The sequence below is a fragment of the Rhinolophus sinicus genome, linkage group LG04, assembly GCF_036562045.2.
Source record: "Rhinolophus sinicus isolate RSC01 linkage group LG04, ASM3656204v1, whole genome shotgun sequence".
NCBI lineage: Eukaryota > Metazoa > Chordata > Mammalia > Chiroptera > Rhinolophidae > Rhinolophus > Rhinolophus sinicus.
Window position 1 is genome coordinate 127074732 of NC_133754.1, and position 18423 is coordinate 127093154.

Consider the following 18423-nt stretch of genomic DNA (forward strand, 5'->3'; position numbering starts at 1 on the left):
CTTGAAGCCCTTGAGGAACTGAAAGGAGGCCAGTGGACTGGCCGGTAGTGAGCGAGGGGTGGGCGTGGGAGGCGGGTGGAGAGCTAAGCAGGGGGAGGGCTCATGCCATGCCCTGAAGACCAGTAAGGATTTTCAATCGTAGTCGAAAACATACATTCCCAGTGGGGCCAACCATGTCCCCGGCGGGCGGGGGGGAATTGGTCTGGGGGAGAGGGAGAGGACTTAGATAACCCAATGGTTTGAAGACCTTCGAAGGGCCATAGCACATGTAAACAGAGAGGTTATAGTGTTAACACTTCACAGAGATGGGGGTGGCTTTGAGGAAAATGTCTTAAAATATCTAAAACGGGAGGCAATAATAGAAGAAAAAGGCTTAGAAATGATGGTCTAAAGGCAACAAGAAGCCACTTGGGGTGTTAAGCAGGGGAGTTGCCACACTCTGGTTTCATTTCTAAAAAATCTACCTATTCATATTTTTCTGTGTTAAAAAAGGTATTCATATTTAAAAAGGCTGGAAACCCCTATTCATTTTAGAGGTTACAATTAAGTGGTATTAACACAATAAGATCATGTAATCCAAGCTCTTCATTCCGGAGGCTGGGGGGGCAGGGAATGAAACTCAGACAGGCTATGTAACTAATTTGTCCAAAATCATGCAATTAGCAAGTAGCAAGCAGAGTTTGAATCGTGGTCTACTTCCTTTCCTTTCAGCACTGTTCCTAAAATTCCACCCTACCCCTCCACACATCTGTGCTATGCATGCAATTAATTTGCATGTCTACATTTTACATATTGATTCATATTTGACCTCCTGTCACACAGTACTTGAGTCAGACACACAAAAAGGGAGAAAATAATTTCTTTTTGCCATGCTTCTGGATCTTCAGAGGAAAAATGATGTGCTAGCCACATATTGTCTCCTATCTTGGAAAATGCCAAGATTTGAAGGTTACATCCAAGACCAAACACCAGAGTCCAGTGGCTCTAATGACTCAGTTAAATGTACAGGAGGTGGGTAGAGTATCACTCCACTTTTATTGGAACCATTGGCAGAATATTCCCAAAGTGAGCCTGTCAGTCCATCATTTAAATAATGGTTGCTTGGGCCTGCGAAATAGTAACTACCGTGTTTCCCCGAAAATAAGACCTAGCTGGACAATCAGCTTTATGAGTCTTTTGGAGCAATAATTAATGTAAGACCAGTATTATATTACCTTATATATTATATTATATTATATTATATTATATTATATTATATTATATTATATTAGACCTGGTCTTATATTATAGTAAAATAAGACCAGGTCTTATATTAATTTTTTTGCTCCAAAAGACACATTAGAGCTGATTGTCTGGCTAGATCTTATTTTCGGGGAAACATGGTAGATGTCTGAAGTAGGTGTTGCTTCTCTTTTATACAGAAAAAGAAGCACACCTAAAACAAAATGGAACACTAATGTTCATTGTATCGATAATCACAATGGCCAAAAGGTGGAAGAAACCCAAGTGTCCATGGACAGATGAATGAATGAATAAAATATGGTAAGAGTATTAATCAGCCTTAAACAAGAAGGGGATTCTACACATGCTACAACACAAATGAATCTTGTGGACATTATGCTAGAAGAAATAAGTCAAGCACAAAAAGACAAATACTGTACGAGGTATCTGGAATAGTCAAGTTCCTAGCGACAGAAAGCAGAATGGTTGTTGCCAGGGGCAGGGGGAATGAGGAGTTGCTTTTTATTGGATGGAGAGTTTCAGTTTTGCAAGATGAAAAGAGTTCTGGAGATTGGTTGCTTAACAGTGTGAATGCACGTAACATTACTGAACTGTACACTTAAAAATGGTTAAGATGGTAAATTTTTTGTTATGTATATTTTACCAATGATAAATTTAATTTTTTTTAAAAATAGTAAGTCAAAGATCATTTTCAGTGGTTTTCCAGTCATGTCAGAGAACATCTGTTCATATATCATACGCAGTCAGAAAAGTGAAACATCTAGGCCCCTTCTGGGAAGTCTGAAAGTTTGCAAAAGCTAATGAGATTGAAACCAAAGCCAAAGACAGAACATTCTGGGTTCCTGATAACATTACACATTCAACCTTCTTGAATTTCATTTGGCCAATAAAATGTGAGCAGAAGTGATGTGTGCCACTCTGAGTGGAAGCATTTAATTGCCAGGGGAAAGCAGAGCCGTAAAGACCCCTTCCCTGGCAGCTATGGAAGCACACAGGGTGAGATGGAGCTACTGTGAACATGGATTCCTGAGGGTACACAGGAAACCAAGCCCTCCTGACAATCCGTACAGCATATGTGGCCTGATGGTAAAATAAACCTTTGTTAAGCCATTATGATTTGGGGGTTGTTTGTTACCACAGCTTAATCTTGTCCACCCTGACCAATACAGTTTTAAAAATAATTGCAGCTTACACCCATTCATACTCTTTAATACTCAAGAGCTTTTATTTCTTTGCAGCTGATTTCTGGAAAAAACAATCATGTTCTCATTCTTCATAACATGAGCACAATGATTTTAGCAATAACTATCAGCAGCAAAGAAAATGTCTCTCCTTTCCACTTGTAGTAGTACATCATAGACTGGGCATGACTCGGTGGAGAGCGTGTATTTTGTTTGGCTGGTTTGTGACAGAGATGGGGAGAATATCCTAAATAGGCACATGAAACATTTCCTCCCTTTCCTCCAAGAACGTAGCAACAGTTGCTACATCGCACTTGAGGAGAGAAGGTGTTCAGCGGCACGTACTCTCCCTTTCATCAAGTGTCAAGTTCCTGGATGCCTTGGACAGTTTTCTAAATAAGTATCTGTTAATCTTCCAGGGGCATGATGACTGGAGGAGAAAATACACAGAAGCCAGTTTCCAGCAGGTTATGTGAGGGGGGTAAGGACAGAGGGTTTTCCTCCCTGCTCACCACCTCCCCCTGCCCCCCCATCATTTCTCTGCTGCAGGCAGAGTGACTGAGAGCTGAAGCTATTCCCAAACATCTGAAAGCCATTTATAAAAAACTGAGGTTACTACAAATAAAGACACTTTAAGCTGGTGGTTCATATCTTTAGTTCATGATGTAACTAGACACTAAAATAACAGTGTATGCTCTGGTGGGAAAAATCACCGAACAGAGTTATGAGACGTGTGGTCCACTCCCACCTCTCCCACTAACAAACTGGGACATGTCGCTCAACTTCCTAGGACATTATTTCTCACAACCATAAATAAGACAGATCAGATCAGTGTTTCCCCAAATGCGGTCTTTAGTCCAACTGCAGCTGAATCCTCTGTGGGCATGCAGGTGAGGGGGAAGGGGAATCAAACAAATGCAGATTCCTAGGACCCATCCTTTCCCTACTGAATCAGAATTTCTAAGAGGCCCAGGAATCTGCATTTAAAAGCTTCTCAGCTTTTAGTTGGACAGCTCTGTTCTTTGGTGACTTTTGGAATTATGTAATACAGCCAAACTGACTTATGCACAAAGGAGTTTGTGGACTGTAAGACTAAAGAATCTGTAAGGTTCCTTCCGGCTATAAATCCTATAGTCATGGACAGAGCTGAAAAGAAATATGTAGCCCCTGCACCACCCACTCCATCCGCCCCCCCAAAAAAATGCATAACTCTCTATTTAGAGATCATCCCAGTGCAAAATAAAATATTAAAACTGATACGGAATTACTAACTATTCAAAACTATTTCCTCATTCATTTCACCTCATCTCCATTCTCCACCACAAAAAGAGCCTAAACCTCAATCACACCTTAGAGAATAAATATTAATACCACATATGATGTTTTAAGGCCAGATCTTTACATCATGTTAACTCCATGTTCTCTCATAAAACTGTTTTCAAATATTAACATCAAAATTTGTAAAACAATGTTTCTGTGCTGTATTTGTGAGCAAATACATTAGACTATATTTACTTAAGCAGGGAACAGGAAGTAAACAGTTATTGAAACATTTAAAACGAGAACACAAAAATAGGGATGGAGAAAATAACTATTATCCTGTTTGGCAAATAGCAGGCAGTCAGTGAGCACTGACTTTCTTCCCTGAAAAAAACTGTGACTCTCTTCGTTGCCTAGAAGGTCAGTAAATCCAGAACTAGAACCAGGATCTTTGAACCTAAAATCTAGTGTCTTTTTTTTTTTTTCTTTTTTGTAAAACTGACCAAATTCTTATTCACACTGGGAAACAAAAAGTATCTGAATATTAAAAATGAGTATTTGAAAAGTGTACATAATAACCAAGAGGTGCTTTAATGGGATTTGGAGGTGGCTCAGGACAGGGAAATAGAAGTAAGGAAAGAGAATAAACAGTGCTAACTTCCAGTTAAACATGGTGGTTGAACACCATATTGTCTCCTTTCTCTCCTAAATGTCCGCTAATATAACAGTAAGTACATAAAGATGTCAAGAGAACTGGAAAGGGGACAACAGCAGACACAAGATGCCGATACATTTTTGGAATATGGAAAATTGGTGGAGGACCTGTAAGTGACTTAACAGAACTGTCACTGCACAGGGACACAAGGACGAGAGGCAAGACCATTTGGTCTGTAAAACTTCAGAATGGCTTCAAACCTGGAGACACCTGATGTTGCAAAAGGAAAGAAGGGATGCGAAGTTTTGCCTACAACTAGGAATATTAGTTGAAAGTCTATCTAAAGACACTTGAAAAATAAAGTTGAGAAAATTATTTAGAAAGTATAACAAAAAGGTAACAATAAGACAAAAGATGTTGAATGATAGCAGGTCAATTAGGAGGCTTAATAACTGGCTAACAGCAGTTTCACAAAAAAACAAACACATAAAATGCTGGTAAGGAAATTATCAAAGACATCTGAAAATAAATATTCCCTGAATTAAAGGACATAGAGTTACTGAAAGTCCATAAAGAACTTGCCATACTAAATTTAAATTACCCACACCAAGGCAAGGATCACGAGACTTTAGTTCAGAGGTCAGCAAACTATGGCCAGGGGGCCAAAATCTGGCCCACTACTCATTTTGGTAAACACTGGATTGGAACACAGCCAGGGTCAATCATTTCCATATTGTCTATAGCTGCTTTTGTTCCATAAAAGCAGTTGAGTAGTGGCGACAGAGACGGTACTATAGCCTACAAAGCCTGAAATATTTAGCCAAAAAAAATGAATACCCATGTCCACACAAAAACTTGCACATGGTTTATATTAGCAGCATCACTCGTAACGGCCCAAAGTAGAAACAATCCAAATATCCATCCATAAAGACAAATGGACAAATAAAATGTGGTATATCCATACAATGAACTATTACTCTGTCATAAAAGCAATAAGGGTCTGATATGCGCTAGGACTTGGATGAACCTTGAAACACGCTAAGTGAAAGAAGCCAGTACCAAAAGTTCCCATATTGTGAACTTTGAAAAGCCAGACTATGAAAATCTACAGAAAAAGAAAGTAGATTAGTGATTGTTTGGGATTGGGGTGGGGGAGTAGGAGTGTGCTAGCTGAAGGGTAAATGTTTCTTTTTGAGGTGATAAAACTTCCTAAAACTGACTGTGATAATGGTGGCACATATCTGTGAATATAATAAACCACTGAACTGCACTTTAAGTAGATAAGTTGTATATGAATCGTATCTCAATAGACTTGTTTTATTTAACAAAGATAATATACTAGAAGAAATAGACTAATACACTGCTTGACATACTGTGGTCATTATAATATATTAATATGGACCATTTAGTCTTTAAAATGTGATAGAAAGATCATGAAAGAATGATGTAAATAGGATGTGAAAGAGAATTAAGAAGTCATACCATAATGGAAATCTAATAGAAAATGATAAATCACATTAATAGTATACTATAAGAACTATGAAAGAGGGTAAAATGGGTAAAGGGAGTCTATTGTAAGGTGATGGATAGAAACTAGACCTTTGGTGGTAAGCATGCTGTAATGTATACAGATGTTGAATTATAAAGTTGTATACCTTAAACTTATATCATGTTACAAACCAATGCTACCTCAATTCAAAAAAAAAAAAAAAAAAAAAAAAAACTATGGAAGTAACTATCATATGAGAAACTCAAACAATTAAAAATGGTTATCCAATATTAATATAGCCAAAGCCAAAGTAGATTTTATATTCCAGAGATAGAGAAGGCAATATAATAATGACAAAGGGGTCAATTCACCAACAACATAATTCTAAATGATTATGCATTCAATTACAGAGCTTCAGAATAAGGAAAACTAAAACTTGTAGAACTGCAGGGAGCAACAGACAAATCCACAATGGTAGATGGAGATTGCAAGATATCTCTCTCTCTCTTAATACTTGATACAGTATATAAAAATTAGTGAAGGTACAGAATATTTTAATAATACTCTCAACCTTCTTGTTGAATTGACATTGATAGAATACTCCACCCAATAACAACTGGACTGATCAGGAAAATTTAGAGGACACCAATGTGTAGAAACTTTAATTCTGTTCAAATACACATAGAACATTTACCAAGATAGACCATATTCTAGGCCATAAAACACATGTTAATAAATATAAAAGGATTCAAGTTGTATAAAGTGTGATCTCTGACCGCTGGGGAATTAAATTAGAAATCAATAGCACAGATACCAAGAAAATCTCCAAATTTTCTGAAACTAAACAACTCATTTCAAAATATCCAAAGTCAAAGGGAAATGAAGTATTTTGAACTAAAAAATGAAAACACATCTATGGTATTCCACTAAAACAACACTGAGGAAAAATTTATATCATTAAACACCTGTATGTAAAAACCCTAATGTTCTCACAGCAATGACCTCAGCATCTACCTTAAGGAACTATAAAAATAAGACCAAATAAAACATAAAATAGAAGGAAGAAAGTAACAGAGAAAAATTAATGATATAGAAAACAAAACGACAGAGAAAATCCATGAAACTAAAAGTTGATTCTTTGAGATCTATAAAACTGATAAGCCTCTAAGCAGACTGATTAGGAAAAGGAAAGGATAAATAAATAATCAAGACTAGGAATGATAGATGTGATTAGATATTCTTAGGATAACTACAAGTCCTAATAATATTTAAAAGATATTTATAAGAAAGCATTATGAACTACTTTGCGACAATAAATTCAACAATAGACACATAAAAAACACAAACTACCAAAGCTAACTCAAGACAAAATAGATAATCTGTAGTTAAAAATCTTCACATGTAACCGGTGAGGTCCGGATGGCTTCACCAGTGAATTCTTTCAAACATTTAATGAAGAACTCGTAAACAAACTCTCCCAGAAAGTAGAAAATGAAGGAATTATTTCCCAACTCATTCTATGAGGCCCGCATTACCTTGATACTAAAACCAGATAAAGACATTGCAAGAAACCTGTAAACCAATATCTTTCATAGACAAAGATGTAAAAATTCTAATCAAACTTTAGTAAATTGAATCCAAAATATTTAAAAAAGGGGGGGGGGGGGATAAGACGTTATCACTAACTTGAGCTTATCCCAGGAATGCACGGTGGGTTTAACATTTGAAAATCAATGTAATTCACCATATTAACACACTAAAATGAAAAAAAATCATGTAATAATTGGATGTAGAAAAAGCATTTGACAAACTCCATCATCCATTTTGGATGAAAAAAAAAGGTCTCAGCAAATGAAAAATAAAAGAAACTTCCTCAATCTGACAAACAGCATCTACAGAAAACCTGTACCTTACATCATACTGAATGTAGAAATATCAAGTCATTTTCCCCTAAAATCAGGAACAACACAAGGATATCTGTCACTTCTATTCAGCCTTGTAGTGTAGGTGCTAGCCACTGTGATTTAACAAGAAAAATAAAAGCATCCAGAGTGCTAAAGAAGAATGGCCTTTATTTGCATATGATATGATCATATGTGTAGAAATTTTGGTGGGCTAGCCCCAAAAGCTACTGCAACTAATACCTGAGTTCAGTAAAGTAGCAAAAAATAACAATACACAAAAAGCAATTGTGTTTTTAAATACTAACAAGGAACAGTCAGAAATTATTAAAAAACAGTGTCATTTAGAAAAGCATCAAAAATATGAAATACTTAGCATAAGTCTGAGAAAATATGTAAGACCTATACACTGAAGACTGCCAAATATTGCTTTGAGAAATTAAAGAAGACCTAAATAGATAGTTTATATAATGTTCAGGGATGATGAACCTCAATATTAAGAGGTTAATTCTCTCAAAATAGATCTATAAATTAAAAACACCCCATCAAATCCCTGCACAAATCTTTTTCTAACCGGCAAACTGATTCTAAAACTCATATGGGGTAGTTAAATCAATGTCCTTGAAAATGATGGACAAAGTCGAAAGAATCGTATTTCTTGAATCCAAGACTTACTGTAAAGCTACATTATTAAAGACAGTGTGGTACTGGCATAGCAATAGGCACACAATTAACTAGAATAGAATAGAGAATCTGCAAATAGACCCATAGATGTACAGACAACTGATTTTCAACAAAAGCGCAAAGGCAATTCAGTGAAGAAACGATAGTCTTTTCAAAAAATTGTACTAGAACAATTGAATATTGTGGGGACAGAGCCCCAGAAAGCAGTTTCCAGGCTCTCGGCCTCACATAGACAGGTGCTGGCTCAGGTAGTAAACGGCCATCAACTGTGATTGGATGGCCATCAGCTGTGGCTACTTGGCAGTCAGCTGTAACCAGTGAGCCATTGGCCACTAATATAACTGCTGTGGCTACGCTAGCAGAAAGATGGGGTGCTACCAAGAAGATAGTGGCTGAGCTAGCAAGAGCGGATTGCAGAGAGGCGGATGCCGCCAGTGAGAATATAGTGGTATGACTCCCCTACTTATGGCTCCGTGGGTGTTCCTTTTTGACCTCACTGTGTCCTGCATTCTTATGTGGGGAGCGGGAGCTGAGACCCTGCCGGACGCCCTGCATGACAAATATCCATTGGCAAAAAATGAACTTTGATCCATATCCTGTACCACATATAAAAATTAACTAAAAATGGAACATAGACTAAATATAAAATATAAAACTATAAAACTTATAGGTGAAAAACATCAGTAATCTGGGTTAGGCAAATATTTCTTAAAAACAAGAACAAAAACACAATCTACGAAAAAATATGCAATAAGTTCAACTTCATAAAAATTAAAAACTTCTGCCTACCCCAAGACACTGTCAAGAAAACAAAAAGACAAGCCACAGACGGATAAAATATTTGCAAATGATGCATCTCACAAAGGACTTACAACCAGAATGTATAAAGAATTCTCAAGAATTCAATAATAAGAAAACAAACAACCCAATAAAATGTGGACAAAATATTTTAATAGAAATTTTTGCCAAAGAAAATATATGGATTCTAAATAAGCGCATTAAAAAATGCTCTCTTATCATCAGGTAATTTCAAATTATCACCCAGAACAAGCTACTACTACTACTACACCTATTGCCATGGCTAAAAGAAAAGTCTGACCTCACCAGGTGTTGGCAAAGACACAGAGACCTGGAACTCTCTCTTACACTGCTGGTAAGAATGTAAAATGGGCTACCTCACACCTGTTAGAATGACTATTATCAGTAAGAAAAGAGTAAGTTTTGGAGAGGCTATAGAGAAAAGGCAACCCTCACACACTACTGGTGGGAATGTAAGCTGATATAGCCACTATGGAAAACACTAGGGAGGGTCCTCAAAAAAATTAAGAATAGAATTACCATATGACCTAGCAATCCCTCTTCTGGGTATCTACCCCAAAATTTTGAAAATACTTATTCATAAAGATACATGTACATGTACCCCTGTGGTCATGGCAGCATTATTCATGGTGGCTAAAACATGGAAACAACCTAAGTGTCCTTTGATGAATGATTGGATAAAGATGGTGTGTGTGTTTGTGTGTGTGTGTGTGTGTGTGCGCGTGCGCGCGCGCACACTCACACACAATGGAATACTACTCAACCATAAACAAAGATGCCATTTGTGACAACACGGATAGATCTTGAGAATACAATGTTATTAACCAATGTTATCCTAATAAATTTAATAAAAAATAAAATTGTACTACCTTCTGAAAACTGACAGTTTCTTAAAAAGTTAAACATATACCTACCAATGATTCAGCCATTCCATTCATAGGTATTTACTTAAGATAGATTAACCCACATGTCCATACAAAGATAGTACACAATTTTTCATAGCAACTTTATTTGTAATAGCCTAAAACTGGAAACACACTGTCCATCAATAGTTGAACGTTGATGGACCACAAACTAATGTATCCTACAATGTAACATTCTGTAATCAAAAGGAACAAATTGATACATGATACACTATGGATAATCTCAAAATAATTATACTGAATGAAAAAACACCAAATCAAAACAGGGCGTCTACCTACTGTATGAGTCCATTTACATAAAATTCTAGAAAATGCATTAATCTATAGTGACAGAATGTAGATCACTGTTTGACTGGTGATGTTGGGTGGAAGGAAGGGCGGCAGGGAGGGATTGCAAAGGGTAATGAGGAAACTTCAGTGATGGTGTCACGGGTGTACATATGTCAAAACTTACCAAACAGTATACCTTAAATATATGCATTTACTGTAGGTCAATTATGCCTCAAAATAATATAAAACAAAACAAAACAAAAAGGTGGGCTGTGGGATCTGAAATTAGGAGAAAGAGTAGGGCAGGAAGTTGCTGTTTCCTTATAAGCCCTTCGTATTTTTTCAACCATGCAGAATTATCATCATCGTAAGAATGACAATAAAAAATGAAACAAGAGCAAGAACATACAAGAGGACAACAAAGAGACAAGCAAGTCTTCTTTTCTTCAAAGTCTTTAGCTGAAAATCAGATGCCCACAAAGGCACAAAATCTTTCCAGCATCCTGAAACTATTTATTTCATTGATTGAATTCCTAACAAGATTCAGTTTAGAATACATAGTGAATAAAAATATTCTACCTTAATGTTTGAATGAGCTACCACTGATATACCACCAAAAGAATGTGAATGGCCACTACGATGGGACATTTTTAAGCAATAGCAGTGGATTTGTGCAGACATAGGTACAACCCTCTCCTACAACCTTGTTTATTTTTGCAGGGGATTGCTACAGATGGGTTGCAGAAATCATTAAGTAGGCAATAATCCCGATTGGTTTAAACCATTAATTGTTTATTATGTACTTCCTTATCTGGGATCAATTTGGCCAATGCGATGAATCTGGCTTCAGCTGATGAATTGAAATTGATTATCTGTAAAATAATCAGTTTCATAAGAATCTAAGGAATGAGCTACCTGCAGGTTGCACATGGAAGTAAAAGAATCTTGCAAGTTAGGATGGTAATTCAGCCAAAACAAGAGAGAAATAACCTCTGAAAGAAGAAATTCAGTGAGAAGAAAGGAGAAATTCTGGGATTTCCAAATAATTTTCATCTGCGTTTAAATTGTTCTTTGGACTTGTGGAAACTAAAGCTCAGCTGTCATTCAGTTTAGGGAGCCAGAAGGTCTTGAACACAAATCTTCCTTTTACTACCATGTTTCCCCCAAAATAAGACCGGGTCTTACATTTGTTTTTGCTCCAAAAGATGCATTAGAAAAAATCATGCTAGGGCTTATTTTCCAGTTAGGTCTTATTTTCAGAGAAACAGGGTATGGCTACAATATATATAAGAAGTCTGATAACTCTTTTAGTCAGGCTTTCATGTATGAGTGCTTTGATTTAAAAACTGGTTAAAGAACGTAAAAATTCCCAACAATGTTCAAATCATTTGGCACTGGCTATTGGTGATAGAATTATTTCTTCTTGATTTCATATTAAGTGTCCTCAAGTTTCTGGTCTGTTTAATTTGCTGATTAGATATAAGCCACATGTGGTTTTTTAAAAAGTGAGGACATTAAACAGTGTTGCAAAATCATCTGCTTCTGACCAACACCTGAGTAAGTTAACTGTAAAGTACTGCGCTCCACCACGAGACGGACCCCATCAACCACTTTAAACTCTTTTCTATCCCTTCCCTAACAAGTTTAGTCAGGCTCCTCACATGTGGAGAGCAGCCCTGGAGTGGAACAAGAAAAAGTCATTTGGAGTTAAACAATAAACCACTTCCAACACACACACACACAAGGCTCAAATCTGCTTTCATCATCTTCCTCCGGAAGAAAGTTGGTTGAGAAGCACAGCAAGGAAGAACAGGTGTGTAATGCTAGGAAAATCAGTTTGTCCTGAACGTTCAGAAGGTACCAATGACTTAAAGGAGGTCTAAAAAGGCAGAGTGGTAAAGTATAAACTAACAAAACAAAAACATAAAAGCACGACAAGTCTAAGAAAACTATGTGATGCATTTTTGCTGGACTCAAATATTACTAGATATTTTACTGAAATCTCAAGGATAACGTAGAATTGCTATCCCTGCGGATATTTAAAAATAAGACAAGGCATTCTGTCTTGATTTGGTTAGATGTCAACCTGCCTGGTGTTTTTGGAGCTGGCAGAACCTTCAAAAACATAGGCCAACACTCTCCTTTTACATATGAGGAAATGAAAGGTTAGGGGCCTTGAGCAAAATGACACAGCTAGTTAGGGACAGAGCCAGGACTGGAAGCTCCACGTTAAAATGTTCTCCTGAGCCTGTCTCTTAGGCCCTCTTTACTGTTTCCCTTTGACTTTCCTTTCGGGGTCATGATTCTATAAGAACAGATTTTTGCACAGTGGTTTTCAACCCAGCTGCACGATGGAAGCACCTGGGAGCTTTATAAATTCTGATGCCCAAGCCTCACCCCACTCCCCAGGATTCGGATGCAATCCAACTGGGGCGTGGCCCTAGCATAGGGCGTTTCAAGAACTCCCACAGGCAATCCTAATATATAGCCACCTCTGAGAAGCCCAGCCATGGAGCAAAGCATATTGGGAATAAAACTTGCTGATAATTAAGACAAGCTTTTGCAATGGTTTTCCATACTCCAATCTAAGCAGGTGTTCCCTGTTGAAAATTTCTGTCACTTATTAGGGTAGTCCCTGCTGGTCAGCCTGCCCTGGGCCCTTCTTAGCCATCATTCTTGGTCCTCAGCCTCTAAAAGTGCACGACTGCAATCAAAATGACCATTAAAATAAGGATCTGAAAACAAGTTTCAAACGTTAAGTAAAAGCAAGGGAAGGAAATCCCCCGATTTGGACAAGTCTCCATAAGCAAAACAGAGGAAAGGGAGGCTATCTGGCGATAATTCCGGCCAAGAGTATTTGGGCATTTTCCCAGAATTACCCAACTAATACTGTGAACAGCAAATTTATGTAGGCTAAATTATGTACAAACTGAGTTTTAATCACAAGTTACCTGACTCTGGAAAGCGCGAATGCCAAAGACGGTACATGCATCTTGGGTTTGACCGACCCCCGCCCCCTTCCTTAAGCGGTTCCCTCCAGGGTCCTTCAATAATAAACCGCTGCCAAGCCGACTTTGAATTAGTCACTCAACCAGGGCCGTTCTGCGCAGCCTCAGGGCCTGAGACACCCGCTCAGGAGAATTCCCCAATTCCTTCACCCCTTCTGGCTCAGAAGAAATCCCTAGGAGCATTCAGAGGGGGGCGTGGTGAGGACGAGTCCTCGTGCACCGGCCGGGGTCACCTTTTCTCCAGAGGCACCAAACCAGGGAGCCCACCTGATCTAGTGTCTGCACATCTTAAACGAGTGCTCTGCTACCGACCCTCGGATGCGGGGGCCGTAGGGTGACGATTTCAGAAGTTCACCAGTCAGGCGAAAGACGGAAGTAAGGAGGAGTGTCCCAGCGCCCGAGCCTCCGCCACGAAGGAGAGACCGGGGTCCGAGAAGGACCATTTCGAAGGGATGAGGGGTGGCGGACTCCTGGGAGAACGCGGTACTGGGGCTCAGGCACCGCCTCCTCGCCCGGACTGCCCAGCTGGAGGCAGGACCCCGGCGCCGGCGGGAACCCGGGACAGGGCCCCAGGAAGCTGAGCGGAGGCTCATCGCAGATTTGACCCAGCCAGCCCGGAGCTCGCCACGAGGGGCCGCCTTAGCCCCAACCCCGCGCCACCTGTCCCAGCTCGGGTGGCAGCGCAATTCCAGGATGGACCCTCACTGGCGAGAGCGCGCCCCAAGCTATAGCGCTCTCCACCGTCGCGGACTAGAAAAATGCCAGGAGGAAGGACGCAAGACGTGCAAAGTGCCCTACCTGTCCGGCAACAAATAGCAGGCACCAGGTGCTGCCGAAGATGCGGACCAAGAGCGCCGAGTGCCAGGGCGCCGCCAGCCGCGCCATCGTCCACCAGCGGGGAAGCGGGACGAGTCCTGGGCGAGACCCCTCTTTGGAAGCTGTAGCCACCTCCCGCGCGGGCTGCGAGGTCTCGGCGGCCGCGGGCGGACGGACTCCAGGCGTGCGCGTGTGGAGCGTGCGCCTGCGGGGCAGGGCTGCGCCGGGCAGCCGCGTCTTCTGAGCCTTCCTGAGGCCACGGAGCCCGGCTGCTTTGAATGGGAGCGTGTGCGCTCGGGGTGGGGGCGTTATTTGTGAATGTGCTGCTTATCTTGGCTCGGGATGGTTCGCGCTCCAACCCCCACCCCACCCCCCCAGCACACCCTCCGGCTCCTGCTCCTCCCCTCGTGTGTCAGCCCAGGGAAGGCGGGGAGCGCAGACACCCAACCGCCCCGGGAGCGATCGCGGTGCGCGTTTTGGGGAGCGGGGCTACCTGCTGACTTCTATTTATTCTTTTCAAAGCGAGGGTCCGGCCCTACACACCTTGCTTGGGTTTGTAATGTCATCCTGCCTGCCCTGCGTGAATGCCGGCTGAGAAAGAAAAGCTTTTCCAGGACTCTAGGGCTTTCTCAGGAACAAGTCCCCAGGGCCATTCTCTGCGCACTTTGCCTGGAACTCGGAGGCCCGGGAGCCAAGCAAGTCCCTACAAAAACTGGGGAAGAGTTTGTGCATGTGCAGAGGGAGAGATGATTAAGAAACTCGCGAACCCATGCAATGGAGCAGTACTGAACGTAATGGTGTGTTAGTCTGTCCATGGGGACCTGTCCCCTGGGTGCGTAGATTCTCCTATGGAGTTAACTTGTTGTGTAAACCAGGTCTAGGGAAAGAGGACTTTGCTCAAGCGCAGCGGGGACCCACGACAACTACGTAGAGACTCGGAACTAGAGCCGGCGTCACTCCTCCGGAGCCCAAGAAACGGGTTCAATGAGACTGACTTCGCTGTTGTCTTCTTGTGCCAAAGGGTTTCTGGGGGCAAGCCACGGCGCCCCTCCCTTTCTCTGGTGTGGGCCGCGATATTACTTACACTTGAGCTTTCAGGCTTTCTCCATTAACAGCAAAGTTTCATGCCCTTTTCTTTGCCATTGGGACCCAGGCTCATTTCTTCTTGAAAACCTGGCGCTCCAGAGCCAGTCTCCCAAAGCATCTTTATAAGAAAGCAAATCCCCCACCCTTCTTCCAACGGTCTTCCAGGCCACTCCACCCCTCTGGAACCTTGGCAGGGAAGCTCGCAGAGGCGGGGAGCTGGCCCCACTTCAGTAAACTCTGTACGATAAGAGGATTCAGCTCAGCGCTGGTGAAATAACTTTTGTGAAGTTCCCACGTGCAAGCATTGGAGTGAGCCCAGCATAAAATGAAGACGCGGAGACACTCCCTAGCAACCATTCATTCAATCCACATATTCCTACAGCCAAAGGCTGTGCTTAAATGTTGTAGCCCATCAGTGACCTAGACAGAGGTGGATCTTGCCCATTTTAATTGCGTAAACAGACCAGACACAAACTGTCTACTGACAATGAAAGGCTCAGTCAGGGCAGAAGTGCCTATAGGAAATGAATGGTATATGGGTTGGCATCAGCCTTTGTGTCATATGGGGGGGGGTTCTTATATATGGTAAAGGAGCTGCTTCTCAGAATTCATCTATTTACTTATGATGTGTGTATTTATTGAGCTCCCAAGGTGTGAACAACAACAACAACAAAAAACAAGTAGATAAAAAAAAAAAATCTCCTTTGATCTTAGAATTCCAGAAAGTCAAAGTTGGAAGGTCAAAATCTTTTAGAAATTTTTTAAAGGGTTTTTAGCTCATTGTTCAACTTGAATTGGCATAGTAGAAAGGGTAGGCTATTAAACACCAAACAAAATAAAACAAACAGACAAAAAACAAAAATAAAATCAAAGACTCCGGCTGGAAAAAGGAAAGTGCTTCCATGGAGGATTGAAAATGGCTTGTCTTGCTAGGACCTTTGAGCAGCAAAAGGCATGGCTGGGCTTGGTGGAGGGGTGGTCGTGGGGGAATGAAATGGTAGGGTTGGGGAACAAACAACACCAGGCTGGAAGAAAGACAGGATGGTGGTGCTAGGCAACACTAACTGAATTAAATCTTCAACCCTCAAGGTAGGTGCAGATCGCCTGAACTTGACATATGAGAATCCTGAGGCTTACGGGCTGTTCTCCCAGGATTGGAATCAGGCCCTGGAGGGGAACGCTGGAACAGAATTTCAGGATTGGAAGGGAACTCTAGCCCAACCTCATACTCCAAACCCCAAAGAGCTTGGCCACATAGTTCAATAGCCAGATTTTTGTTTCTAAATGGGTGAAAAAACTAAGGCCCAAGAAAGTTATGTGACTTGTCCAATGTCTCACACTTCAGAGGCAGGTGAATTTATTCCCACTTCAGTGTGGTGAGGAAAGAGTGAGCTTCTTGTCTTTGAACAAAGAGGTAACAGAAGGAAGCAAGAATTTAAAGCTTAATTAATGGGCAGTTAAGTGTAGGTAAAAAGGGGGTAGAAAGTTCAAAAGAAGGGAGACCAGCTAAGAAGATGCTGCTGTAAACCAGCTGTGATGAAGGATTCCATTATTGGAGATGCACTCCAGCTACTGGAGAATGAAATGGGTGCTGGGAAAGACCAGAAAGGAGAGGGAAAGCATTATTGTTCTATATAATATGGGAAGACGGCACTACCATAGAGCATCTTCACACCAGAGGTCCACCTCCAGCTGCTTGTGTCTGACACCAGACTCAAATGTTAGCAAATAATCTACTTTGGTTGGTTGTTCATGGTTTACTTAAAAATCTATAGATTCTTAAACTACTTTCAAAGTAATATCCATCACTGAGAGTTTAAGAAATAACTGAATGAGGCGGAAGAAAGTATTCTCATTACCCACTGAAGATCAAGTTTCCTTGATACTGCATGACATAGCGGGAGGATGCTTTAACACAGGTGTCTTTACTTAACAGCTTAATGACCTCACTGTGACACAAGGACTAAGAAATGTCATATTTCAGGCACAGGAATCCACATGGAGCATCAGAGGATCCCAGCCACCGATGGCTCTTCATCTTGCCCCAGTCCCAGTCTTGCCAGAGCCTCTGCTCTGGACAAGCCCTTTTGTGGGAGACTAGCGTTAGGAGATGTGTTTTGACATCATGAGTCAGAACTCTGAAAGAACTGCTCCATTGGAACATGAGGCCACATGATTTGGAGGCTGAGTCTGAGTCTACCTGTTGATCTCAGTGGCATAGCTACTCCACTGACTGCTCATGCTGCCCCAGTCCTCCTTCCTTCAGCCCTCTCTTTTCTTCTTGTCCCTTTTTATCCTGAATACTTCCCCCCCCCCAGGGCCCGTCATTTTAATAACACTCTTTCCAATACCCGGCACTCCCTTGCACCTTGGTCTTTTCTTAACACTTCAACTCAAAATGAACTGTTGTTACCTGCTTTCTCAGTGCCGGCACTACAGGAACCAAGCACTGAAGGGGAAGCCACAGAACAAGACAGATAAATGTCACCATAGCATCTTTTTCACCCCCTTCAAATGGGCTCTCAACACTACCCATCAATCCTCCCAGTCCATTCGTTTGTCTCACTACTGACCTTCTACAGTGATTATTTCAAACCTTCTCCACTTTCCGCAAACCTCCAACTAGTCCCTCCTTCACTCCTTTCCCTATCAACAAAATGCAGAACTCCAACTTTTCAGAGAAAACCTACTTGGTTGAAGGGGAACAACTACTACGTTATCTTTTCCACCAAATCTACTTATATCCACAGCTGTCCTCCCCTTCTCTGTTTTCTAAGGTCAGTCCTCCACAGTGCTCTAAATATAGTACCCTATGGCCTTCAACTAGTAAGAAAACCTACTACAAATATCCCCTTCTCTCTGTTGCGTAGTCCACACCTGCTTGTAAACTCTATGCCATTTTCAATATTCTAACATGCACCAGCCTCTCCCATGTAAAAGTTACTAACTTTGCTTCAACTACCCCACATCTTTTTTCCTTCACAACTCTAATTCTTGAAGGTTTTATCTATACTCCGTCTTGCCTTCCTTCCTTTCTATTTAATCCTCGACGCATTCCAGTCAGAATTCGGCCTCCATCACGCTCCGGA

The 18423-nt window shown here is 41.0% G+C and overlaps 1 protein-coding gene across 2 annotated transcripts in view; it reads right to left on the minus strand.

Annotated features, from left to right (window-relative positions):
* The window catches only part of ADAMTSL1 (ADAMTS like 1), an 890862-nt gene extending 876070 nt beyond the window's left edge, over positions 1-14792 (minus strand). For both annotated transcript variants that reach the window (XM_074330338.1, XM_074330337.1), the window contains exon 1: positions 14231-14792. In XM_074330338.1, coding sequence (XP_074186439.1) covers positions 14231-14317 — 87 coding nt within the window. In that variant the 5' untranslated portion in view covers positions 14318-14792. The remainder of the gene's footprint in view (positions 1-14230) is intronic.
* Positions 14793-18423: the final 3631 nt, after the last annotated feature.